Below are 13104 nucleotides of genomic sequence, written 5' to 3'. Positions count from 1 at the left end.
AGCAAAGATACTTGGTGAAAAAATTGTCCAGTTGTGTGAAACAAGATGGGTAGAGAGGCACAATGCTGTCCTTCAATTTGTTGCGAAGTTACCGTTGATCATCGAAGCTCTGTCAAAAATCAGTGAGTGGAAGAACAGAGAAACAGCAGGCAAAGCAACAATTGTCATATCGGCTTTGTGCAAGTTCGAATTTATCGTCGGGCTCTTCTGTCTCAGCGACATTCTATCGCTCACCCATTCGCTCAGCGTAGTTCTTCAAAAGAAAGCAATTGATTTGGCGAAGGCATCAAAAATGATTGGAAAGTTGCTTGCCACGTTGGAAAAAAATAGGGAAAAAGTTGATGAAATATTCCGATTGATTTATTCAGAAGCCAAGAAAATGGCGGAAAAACTCGATATTGACGAAGCGAAACCGAGAACATGTGGTCGACAAACGAAACGCGAAAATTACGACGTGAAAACTTGCGAAGATTACTACAGAGTCTCTGTCTACATAACTCTGCTGGATACCACCAAAGAAGATTTGGAAGCTCGTTTTTCACAAAAAGTTTCGAATGGTTACCAATTGAGTGTGTTGCTCCCAGAAAAAGCAAGTCTTTTAAAAGAAAACGAAATCGACGATCTAATCGGGTGCTTGATAGAAAGATTCGGGAATCTTCTGGATGACAAAAAAAGCGTACAAAAATTGAAATTCAAAGATGAATTAAGCTACTGGCATCAGTAACAAAAAATTTAAGGCAGCGAAATTCCAACTTCTGCACTGGAAACATTAAGAAAATGTGATGTCGACATATTCCCAACAATCCACACCTATCTCCGAGTATTCTGTACACTTCCCGTAACAAACGCGAGCTCTGAACGTTCTTTCTCTTATCTTCGCCGCATCAAAACATGGCTTAGGACGACCATGCTCCAAGAAAGACTAGTTGGATTAGCGTTGCTTCATATGCATCATGACATCGAAATCACCGCCGAAGAAGTCATCGAAAGATTCGCAAAACTTGGCAGTCATCGTTTTGCGTTATGAAACACGCAATGTAAAAGGATTTTCTGTTTGAATTTTTAATAAAATGAGCCACTATGTAATGCATGCATATGGTTGACTTTTCGATTATAACCACTTTGTTTACCTAAAAATTGGAATTGATAATTTTTGTTTCATAATTTGTACTGTATTTCTCGCGCAGTAATAAGTTTGAAACCCAAATCGAAGGATAAATTCATTTTTCCCTTTTTAAAAAAAAAAATTTAAATATAATGAATTTCTTCATTATTTTCTCTCATTTGTGAACAGCTCTAACTTATTTCAACTTCCCCGAATTTAATTTTTTAAATGAAGCTTAAAATCTCACCTTTCCAACACTACATGGTATGACACAATGTGATTGGTAGCCCTGAAGATATACGACTGCAACGACTTCTATTGACAAATTACGAAAAGTCGTTTTTGACCAATAAAATGTGCGTTTAGAAAGTTATAGTTTCTTTACAAAGTAACTGAAATATTACTGCAAATATAAAAATATTTTTCATGACTTGCGAGAGCACTCCCGTGCGATACTTCGAAACACTTCTATGACACCGTGTCAGGTGAGGAACCGTGAATTTATTTACCCGTATGAGACCGAAAGTAAACAGCAGTCGACTATGAATGCTTCTATATACAGCCACGTTCATAGAAAATGCACAAATGATGCAGATAATTGTACCGTACGAACTGTGAAGCAAAATCCATCGGTAATGTTTTGAGGGCAATTTTTTTTACGGGACTGGAGAACTAGAGCTAGTTGACGGAACAGTGAACATGGAAAAATATTTAAAAATTTTTTCACACTGTAAAAAGTTTATTTTCCAAGACGATTCTGGGCAAAAAAGTGAGAAAAATTTTATGTGTGTCCCCTAATATCATAGGTATTATTATATAACACTGCATTCTATTTTCCACATTTCCTAATTTTAGGTAAAAAAAATTGTAGAACAGCATGAGATTCCAATACTTTCTTGGCCGGAAAATAGCCCCGATTTAAATCCTATAGAAAATCTTTGGAGAATATTAAGGCAAGAGATATCGAAAAGGAATCCAATAACTACATATGAGTTGAAAAAATCAACAGAATATTGAAAGATCCTGTTAAATATTTTTAATCAACTTTTGAAAAAAAAAAAATTAGAAGTGTTTTATTACACTAGTTTACAGTACATTTGTTGCCGAAGAAATTTTAGCTGTTGCTGACTACATATAATATGCTATTTCCAAAAATATAATTTAAATATTTTTATCAGCTCTAGTTTCAGAGGTTCAGCTATGTGGGTATTACACAGAAAAAAACATGTATTTATTAAGAAAACTTGTATTAAGGAAAATAATTAATCATTAAGTTCTAAAAAACTTCGTTTTAAAGCTCTTCTCCGATGTGCAGACTTTGGAAAATGACGTATTAGAGACCAAAAATAATCAGATATCATATTTGTATCCCAGAAACTCTGATAGCGCTCTTCTATTAAGCGTAAGTCTTGATGCATACGCTCTCCCTGCTCTTCGCTCATAACTCCTAAATTTTCCGGAAACCTCTCTAGGTGACTATGGAGGAAGTGGAGTTTTATACTCATATTGCATCCCATATTTTTTAATTGTAGCAGAAGGTGTTCTACAAGTTCAATATAATTTTCAGATTTTTTATTTCCGAGAAAATTCTGCATCACAGATACGAATGCTGTCCAAGCCTTTAGTTCTGACTCAGTCATAGAATTTCTAAATTGAGTATCTTTGGTAAGTTGTCTAATTTGAGGGCCATCAAAAATTCCGGCTTTAATCTTTTCCATAGTGAGCTGAGGAAATTTTTGGCAAATGTAAAAAAAGCAGTTCCCATCTTTATCTAGTGATTTTACAAACTGTTTCATGATGCCCAGTTTTATATGTAATGGTGGAAGGATAATTTTGTTACGAGCTACTAATGAATTGTGGACTATATTGTGCTTTCCAGGCTCCATTTTTTCTCTCAAGAGCCAGTTTTTTCTCACCCAATGCTCTTGTTTAGCTCTACTGTCCCAAAGACATATAAAACAGGGAAACTTGGTATAACCACTTTGTTGGCCGAGAAGAATGTTGACCATTTTTAAATCGACACAAATTTGCCACTCATGGTCATTGTATTTTATTTTGTTCAATACTAGCGAAATGTTACAATATTCCTCCTTTAACTTTGTACTGTGGGCAATAGGTACCCCAGCGTATTTATTTCCATTATGTAATAGAATACATTTAAGGCTACGTTTTGAGCTGTCAATGAATAAACGCCAGTCGTTTGGTTCGTATCGCTTCAAGCCCATTTTTATCAACAAGTTTTTGATATCTTAACAAAAGGTAATGCCGTTTTATTCGGAAAAATAACGCCGTAATTCTGCATCTCTTTCACTATAAAAACTTATTTTAGTATCCGAGGATAGCAAGTTTTTTTCTTTTAGTCTTGAGCGTTTGGTTCAGCATATGTAGCAAAAATTATCTGGTTTATTTAAACAACGTCTTCTTGAACTACTCATGACGCAAAAACTTGAGAAACTAATATTAACACAGTAAAATACGTCTGTTTTCGATTAATATATATGCTTAAATGATAAAAATCAAAAACAAAGTAGCTCGAGCTGCTCAAAAATTTTTGAGGGTAGATTTGACAAAAACAAGTAATAAGTGAACAATATCAATCGCAGAATTCGCGGCAACAGTCAAAATGCCCAATACTGTAAACTAGTGTTATTACAACTATTTTTTATAAAAAACCATCGGGTTGTACTATATACTCAAACAAACCTATAAATTTAATTGGATTTAAAAATATAGGACCATGTCACAACTTTTTTTTCTTTTCCTAATGAATAAACACTGGTACTCATTTAATGAAAGAAAAAATAAATATAATAGTCTGCAAAAATAATAAGAAGCGCCAACTTCATAAATTATAGTGATGAATTTTCTATGATCGTGTCTGTAAGTCAATTCCAAAAGTAGTTGTTCGTCCACGAAGTGCTTCTAAGCAAATAGTTGTCGGTTTTTTTTTTTGAAAAAACTGGAGATGTCGCAACCATACCACTGATACAATACATAATAGTATGTTCTGAGTGGTACTCAACCATTTGTTGTCAGTTTTTTCAATAAATCAGGAAAACCAACCTCCGAAGACGGATCACTCTTCACCACGGCAATGTCAGCTCTCACACATCGACTGACACAGACAGCTGCATTTTTGGAGCACTCCAATCATCGATTTGATGAGTCATCCTCCGTATAGTCCTGACTTAGCACCGTGTGACTTCTTTTTATTCCTGCTCGTAAAATATGAACTAAAAGGTCAATGTTTTTCGACACCTGAAGAGTCGGTTGATGCGTTCAGAACGCCAACAAGAGACAAAACTTCGACAATTGGTTCACGTTTGCAAAAGTGTATAAATCTTAATGGAGCATATTTTGAAACCCAAAAAACGTCTTTTGATGATTGATATTTATTTTTGTCTTCTTAATTCGAAATATAAAAGCAACCCTCGTACTACGCCCAACTCATTTGATTTGTTTTCTATATTCCGTTTATTTTCTAAATTTTACTACTAAGTATTATAGATTTTTATATGTTTAATGCAATAAAATTTGTTACTGTACTATATCTTGTTTTTACCTATACTCTGTTGACATTTATGCATATGTATATCTCTTATTATATATTATATTTTAGGATTTGTCGATGTTTCTTTTTTATTAAGTTGGTATGTGTTATTACAATATAATGCTACCGCGTAAATGGTGTCTACGCCAAAAAAGATGAAAAGGGTTTGCCGAAACAAAATATTTCTCTTTTAATAAGTTGTGGTATTACAATATAATGCATACGAATGGTGGTTAGTAATGTAAGTACAGGACGACATGTTACAGTTGATGTGCTGGCGCTCTTTCTTACGCAGACATTCGTGATTGGTTCAATTCTCAACAGCCAATGGGCAACAACAGATAAAATTCCAGGCAATGGCAACTGTAGTGAAAGGAACAGCAGGCTGTGAGAAAATGCGCAATGGGAATTACTTTATTTTAACCGGAAAATATAATAATATAGAGTAGAACAAAACAATTTGCACAAGTACTCTCAACGTTTAATTTCCATCGACTGCGATGGTGTGTTTCCTCCACGGAATGCTATATATGTATGTATATGTAAATATGCATATGTATAGTTATAGCCGAGGAAAAGTTATAGTTTCCGAGATATTTAAGTTTAAAGTTGAAAATTTCAACTATTTAAAGAATGTACTTTTTCGTTTTATAATTTACTTTACACTTACATATATTTTGCACTTTTATATCCACTAACACTTCACTAATTTGTACCCATTTATTTCACATTATATAGTGCAATAGCTTTAGCTCAATATTTAACTTTTTGTTCAATTCTATTTATTAAAATCATATCATATAAGATCGGAAGCCGCTCACGAAAAAAGGAATTCTACACGAAAAAACTTGATAAACCCCAGTTTTTGACCGACCAGGGATATTTTTTTTGAAACGTTGCCGAAAGCCGCCCACGAAGAAAGGAGTTCTGCGCAAAAAAAAAAATTGATGGACTTCGGTGTTGGACCTACCAGGGTTTATTTTTTTGAAGGGCGGCCAACGCAAAAAGGAGCTCTACGCGAAAAAAACTTAACACACCCAATGACGTGTAATAAAATATTTTTTTGGGAGAGACAACTGCAATAATCCCGAAAACTTTGTGGATTCGATATTAGAATACGTTTGGTGAAAAAATGCCAACAGTCACGAGGATCCGGCACAATTCCGATTACTTTGGCGGTAGGGGACTGAAAACGGGGTAACCGAATTATTTTATTACACAATATTATTAAATAATATTACTTATTCGTTCATTAAATTTAAATAAGAAAATATCCACATGAATGGAAAGAGTGTTTAATTTGAAATATAATCTATAGGCACTTGTGTTATTAGAACTAATAATGCTAAATAAAGAAGCATACATACTTGTTAGCACATAAATGATGTCCACTACGAGTGAACAATTTGCGTAAAGTGTGTTAAATGTAGTGAAATAACTTGTTGAAATGTTGGAATTTTTGAACTTTAAAGTCGAATATCTCGTAAGCTTAGTGTTTGATCAAGAGGATTTCCACTTTCCAATGGTACCTTTAAAATACGGCGCCAAAGAAATCGGAATTTTACCGAGAATCCTTTTGTAAAATTATTAGGGACAATACAATTTACGCATAAACCACAAAACATTTTCTATTAAACTGGTGTAATTTCTTTATATTTTATGTATCTAGGTTTTTGATATTTGGGGTATAATTCCTTATTTTTTTCAGTTCATTTCCAAAAGATGTCGATAAGGTAAACCTGATTATTTAACAGATTGCAATCTTTTTGTTGTTGTTAAATAAACAGAATTGAAAAATAAGCTTAATATTGATAAAAAACTATTTTTGCTCTATATAACGTAAAATAAATGTGTACAATCGAATTAGCGAAATGTTAGTAGACATAAAAATGCAAAATATAACCAAATTTTATACGAAAATTACTTTAAATAGTTGAAATTTTCAAAAAAGTGAGGAACAATTTCGATTCATTTATTCAGACACAAAAAAAATGGCGGTAGAACTGAAATCTTTTGAAGAAAAACCAAGAATCTGCCGACGATAAACGAAACGCATGACTTGCGAAGAATACTACAGGGCCTCAGTGTACATGCCTCTGTTGGATAAAATCGGTGAAGATTTGAAGACGCGAATTTCAAGAGAAGTATTGGATGGATTTAGACTGAGTTTGCTGCTTCCAGGAAAAGTATGTACTTTGAAAATGAAAGAAATGGAAAATCTTATTGACTGCTTGATAGATATATTCAAAGGCCTTTTGGATAATGACAACGTCGTGCGACGTTTGAAGCTCAAAGGTGAACTTGAGCACTGACAGTGCCATTGGGGGCAAAAACAAAAGTCAAAAGACAACAATTTACGAACTACTGCGTTGGAAACGTTGAAGATCTGCGATGTAGACCATAATTCATAGTTTTCTTCGCATATTCTCCACACTGTATGTGGCGAATGCGAGATCTGAACTTTTTCGACACTTCGCCGCATAAAAACGTGGCTGATAACGAACATGCTTCTAGATAGATTGATCGACCTGGCATTGCTGCACACGCATCATGACATTGAAGTCACTGCAGAAGAATTTCTCGAAAGATTCTCAAAACTTTGCCCACATGATTTTGTTTTGTGAAAATTTTTTATTCAATACACCAACTGACTACAGTATTTTACATCGCAATAAAATATGTCACTGTCAATTTAGTAGGATTTGATATTGGAAGGTCAATTTTAAATTTTTCCACCATGATATTAAACTGTTGAAATCGTTACTTTTTCCTCTGTTTGTTTGAATTTTCCCCCTCCGAATCCGCCACTGAGTAAGCCCACTTCCAACTCGGCTATAAAATATTCGAGTGGGCGTAGTATATTGCGAAACTTTAAGTGCGTTTTTCTCAAAAATTCCTACTTTTTCCAATAGGCGAGACAAGTAACAATTTTTTCCAATCGACTTAAAATTTTGAGATTATATTTAGAATTGGATTTTGCATAGAAGTACGTAGGAAAATTTCTATTCAGAAAAACTTTTGTGCACCATCCCAGGTTTTCGAGCATAAAATTAGTATGGTCGGTAAGAGGAGAATCTCCAGATAATATATATTTAATATAATAATCTTTATGTTTAAAGTAAATGTCACCTCCCCCCAAAAAACTATTTCAGGCTCCGCCCCTGGCTTACTATATACATATGTTTAAAGTCATTCCTCGCTCAAATCAACTTGATGCGTACTTTTATGACTACAATTGTTCAAGCGAAAACAAAACGACAGTGGCACAATATCACAATAACACAATTGTTAAATCCTTAAAAAATCAAATTGTTTCAATATATGTATACTTACGCTTGGTATATTATCACTATTGCAAACTTGTTCCGACAATAATCGATCTCTTATTTCCCACGCGAAAATGCTCGGACATTCTCGTTTGTAATCGGCGATTTTTTGTACGACAGGCGTTGTAGCAACACGTGGTTTGGATCCACCTATCGCCCGCGGCTTAATGGATCCCGTCTCGTAATATCTGAAAACAAAAATAATAACAGCCAAAAGGCCTTTGTCTGAAAACTGTTTTAAAAATACAAATTTCATAATTTACATGTATAATATTTACTAATCCTTAAAAACATTACCTAATTATTGTGTACTTTAGTTATATAATATTATATACTAGTTTTTAAGAATATAAAGCATTTTTTAAAATAAAAATTGAGTTAACATTGTGGCTTCAATAACTTGCTCGCTTGTGACTTGAAGCGCTACCAATAAAATTAGATGCAGGCCTTTAAAATTGATAAAAAGAAGAAATTTATAGTGGATTGAAACCTAGCGGACTCAAAAGATAAAATAACAAACATTAAGGGAAAATAATCTACGTGCGATTTTTTGTCGAGAATAAAAAGGTGATGTGGCTGAATTTTTGAGGATTGCGGGTAACTTATCTCGATTTCCGGCGGAACTACCTATAGAAAAAAGTTATATGCCAATATTGTAGGAAAATAAAAGGTCTGAAGGTGTGAACTAAAAGAATTTCGCTCGTTAACGGGTGCCGCGATTCGGGACTTGGACAAAATAATTTATTTCACTACAATAAATTGTTCTTTGTATAAAATATATTACGCAAATCCCTTTGCTAGTTATAGTTTCTTAGATCATTTCGGGGGATAAGTTCTTTAGAAATAAGAAAAACGTTAAAATTAGGCTGCTCCGAAGCTAAATTACGCTTCACAGGTGCATTTTTTATAGCATAAAAGGGTATAGTAAGGGATTTTGTTTGATCAGTTTGTACGGTAGGTATATGCTATAAATGGTCGGTTTAAACATTTTCTTTGGAGAATTTTTTATACAAGGACTTGGCGCGATCGGTTATTTTACAAGAGAGCTATATGTTATGTCAAATTATACGTTTTTATCGGTCAGTTTGTATGGCAGCTATAGTTGTCCGATATCGGCGGTTTCGACAAATGAGCAGCATCTTGGTGAGAAAAGGACGTATGCGAAATTTCAGAACTGATATGCGAATGATCAGATCAAAATGAACTCAGCTCGTCACAATAATGAATTATAAACACAAGCTTCGTGATAAAATAAATATACCCTATTTAGTGTATAACAAAGTAAAAAATATTACTCTAACAATTTACAAGGATGTTTAATTACTATATTTTGCTTTTTGTCCGAGACAAAATACTATATTCATCGAATTAGTGCTGTGGGAAGGTAAATACTATTAGCCATAATTTATACTACCGGATAACCTAAAACTAATGGAGGAGATACTCTCTTAATTTATTACACAGATTGCCCGATATTATCTATAAGTCCGTCAAATGAGAAATTGGTATACCATGAAGGCATTATTAGTTCAGAGTTTTTATCAGATACCTTCCACTGCAGCAGAAATTATATAGCAACATCATTAGTCATATTGATATATGTCTATTGTCCAAAACGCATTTTACGAACCATTCATTTTTAAAATTTAAAAATTATGAATTATATCACACATAACACCCCACAAACTAACGAGTCTTTCCTCGCGTTATTAATCAAAAGCAATATTGAACATTGCGATGAAGATTCGATTATTACGGAAGAAATTCCAGCTACAACAATTTCAGTTAAAATGCACTATCAACCATTGCATCTTTTTCCTCTGTATAGTCCTCCTAGGCATAATATAAAAACAGATACGTATGTATGTATATGAATTTATTAAGAAAATATGACGGAAGGTACATCATCGCTGGTGGCTTTAACGCAAAACACACTCATTGGGGATCTCGTTTAACTAAAACCAAAAGTCGACAAATTCTCAAAGCAGTTGGATGCAATTTTGTTTCTACAGGTTGACCCACTTATTGACCTACAGATAGACAGAAATTGCCAGACCTTCTTGACTTCTTTATAATCAATAAACTATCGAAAAGCAATTTAAGTATTAAATATAGCTCAGACCTAAGCTCTGACCATTCACAAGTGTTACTCTCTCTGTATGAAAAGCCCATAATTTCGGCCGCCACGCCAACGTTATGTAATAAACATACTTATTGGAATAAATTTAACAGTATACTGAATAAAGTCGACACAAAGCTTAAGCACATATTGACAGGTGTTGACTTGGACTGTGAGGTTGAATATTTCACAAAAATAATTCAAAATGCTGCGTGGAAAAGTACATCTAATACTCGCGTGAATCAAAGTGGTAACAAATACCCAAGAGGTAGCTTAGAAAGTATCCCTAAAAAGCCCAAGCTTCGTCGGAGATAAATGTACAGCGAAACTAAGGACACAAACTAAACAGTTTAGAAATTGTTTGTTTTTTTTTTAAGTTTTCTGGGTAAACTTACAGCTGAAAATCCAAATAAAACATGTCGCACCAATAAAACTAAACGAAGCTACATGGGCCAAAATGAATGAACATAAAGCTACCGTATTTGGAAATCATTTGAGAAACACATTTACGCCTAAAGCTTAGTATCCAGCTCTCAAGGAATGTAAAAACTTCATTTAAAAAAAAGGTTAAGAAATGGTCAAGTCCTGCGGTAAATTTTCTTTTGCGAGCTCTGAAGAAATGTACTCGTACTACTCATTTTTAATAAATTTTTTTAATGAATCAACAATTGTTTCTTTTTAAAATCATTATTATGAAGTATAGTTCATTTTGAAATGTAGTATAAAACTTACCAATTATCAACAACATTCCTTAAATCGCAATGAAAATATGGATGTTACTACACACATACATACATACATATTACACATAAAGTTCATTTTCTTTGTTTATTCTCTCTTGCTCATCTAATGTCGATCATTCACAATGCGTAACCAGCTGTCAAAATTACTTGAAGAAAAAATGTATTTTTTTTCTTGAGCAATTACTTAAGAGCTTGACACCTACCTTAACGATGGATAAGAGATAAACTGTGAAAATGGTTGGTTGGATCCACACTTCAGCATTTCTCCTGTTACTAGTGCATAAATTAAAAATCTTATGGGGATTTCGCGACTCAAAAAAAGCATCTCAAAAAATTGTATAAAGAAACTTGTAGACATTATAAACAGGGTAAGCCGTGTATACCAGTACACGATGATATACTATGTTCCCACCAAAAATTTTTAGTGAATAGATTACATTTAATTTCTTCACTAATCTAGTCGTTCTTACTGCTGTTGGACAGATGCAGGCAGATCAGGTGAGTTCAGATTTATTGCGTTTAATTTAATTGTGTACATTTTTTTCTCTTTGTAGTGTCTAAATCAGCTGTGATAATGTGCTAGACTTCCAATGCTGACAAGTAGATGGTGCTAAATCAAAGTCGTTTTCAAAGAGTTTTCGCGTGGATTAGATTCAAATCACCTCGGCGATGAGATTAAGAACTGTCATTTTTTGTGTGGCGAAATCTAATTAAATTTATAAGATTACTAGATAAACTACTCAACAGCCGAAATCGTGTGATTAAGCGTCGGTCTGAACATGGTATTACATTGTATGGGCAAATATCGCTGGTGCCAGCTTTATCTAAAATCTTTGAGAATGTACTCATAAATAGGCTCAAACCAATAAACGATCCTAAACACCTCATACTAATACATCAATTTGGCTTTCGTGAGCACTAGGGTGGGTCGATTCCGGACTTTTTCGATTCGGGATTTCTAATAGTGCGGAAAAGTTGCCTTAATACTTCCTGATTCCAATGCAACTTTTTGTTTTGAGATCGGATTGCATCTTCAACCCCAACTCCGGCCTTGAAATTTTGGAAATTCGCCTAAAATCGTGAAATTGTCTACCTAGCGCCTGAAATACGCATCTCATGGCAAAATGTATAAAACAAAAGTTATTTGAGACGTCATTTGCTACCGAAATGGTATGCGTGATCATGGCCGTAGGACGAACCGTTCCCGAGATACGAGCGAAAAGGCGGCGCGCCACAGCGCAAGGTGAAAATTGTTGCAGCTCTCAGCTAACCTCTATTGGTCACCCAGAACCCACCGCGTGGAGGTGGCTGCTCTTCGGGTTCCTCCCAAGCCCAACCCAACCAACCAACCATATGTCAGGTTTGTTTTAGTCTGAATCTGTGTCAAATTTATTGATAAAATCAGATTTTGTACTAAACTTTGGCACTTGTTGCCTAGATTTCAGTGTAGAGCGTATAAAACGATCACGAGATTGGGGGCCAATAACTTAAGAAGATGCCTCTGTCACCAGTTTGACGGTTCTCTCGCCTGCCACGGTGTGAGAGGAGAATTCACTAAATTTCCATATCTCTGCAGTGTCTCCCGACAGCCCTTTTATGAGTTCTTCGTTAGAAACTGAACAAAGAAATGGTGGAACAGTCAAGGTAATAGTCTTCCAGTTAATCATATCGTAATAATTATTAGCTTTAAAATTCAGCTTTGGCACTTTATTACATCTAACCCTTCCATTTACAGTGTCAGACTCTGCTTCTCTAGCTGCCAGAAGACGGTCATGGGCCAACTTTCTGACTTCTATCCGTTCGCCAGTCATCATACTAAGGAGAATGTTTTTTGGAAGAGCAAAGAAAGCATTCTGTTGAATGGATGAATCGACAACCTTGCGCAGTTTAGCAGGTTAGTATCTCGACCTTTGAATTGCAGCATAGAGATGGCGCGAGCCATCTTTGATTGAACTGTTGAATCTTATTGAGAACCACAAAGGTGAGTAAACTGTAAGTATGTACTTGACCAAAATCTTTATTTCCTTTGTTGGTTTGTCAGTAGAAATGTATAATCTCAGAATTCTATTTGCACAGGTGAGCCAGCGAGATTTGCACATGTTACCTGGATGCATCGACGCTAAATCTGAGGAACATTGACCAGAAATAACAGCTTCTGATATTTTATAGAGATAAGCTTGGTCTGTGCTAAGTTGGATCGGTTTAATGACCTCAGAAGGTAATTGGCAGGATGGAAAACTTTCAAATTTGACAACAGGCAA

General features: G+C 34.6%; 1 protein-coding gene across 5 annotated transcripts in view; it reads right to left on the bottom strand.

Moving 5' to 3' along the window:
• The window catches only part of LOC126765676 (paired box protein Pax-6), a 112254-nt gene that overhangs the window by 82705 nt on the left and 16445 nt on the right, over window positions 1-13104 (bottom strand). For all 5 annotated transcript variants that reach the window (XM_050483368.1, XM_050483373.1, XM_050483371.1 and 2 more), the window contains one exon: window positions 7989-8169. In XM_050483368.1, the coding sequence (XP_050339325.1) occupies window positions 7989-8169 (181 nt within the window). The remainder of the gene's footprint in view (window positions 1-7988; window positions 8170-13104) is intronic.

This window comes from Bactrocera neohumeralis, unplaced genomic scaffold (genome assembly GCF_024586455.1).
Source record: "Bactrocera neohumeralis isolate Rockhampton unplaced genomic scaffold, APGP_CSIRO_Bneo_wtdbg2-racon-allhic-juicebox.fasta_v2 cluster11, whole genome shotgun sequence".
NCBI lineage: Eukaryota > Metazoa > Arthropoda > Insecta > Diptera > Tephritidae > Bactrocera > Bactrocera neohumeralis.
This window is presented reverse-complemented; position numbering and strand designations above follow the sequence as displayed.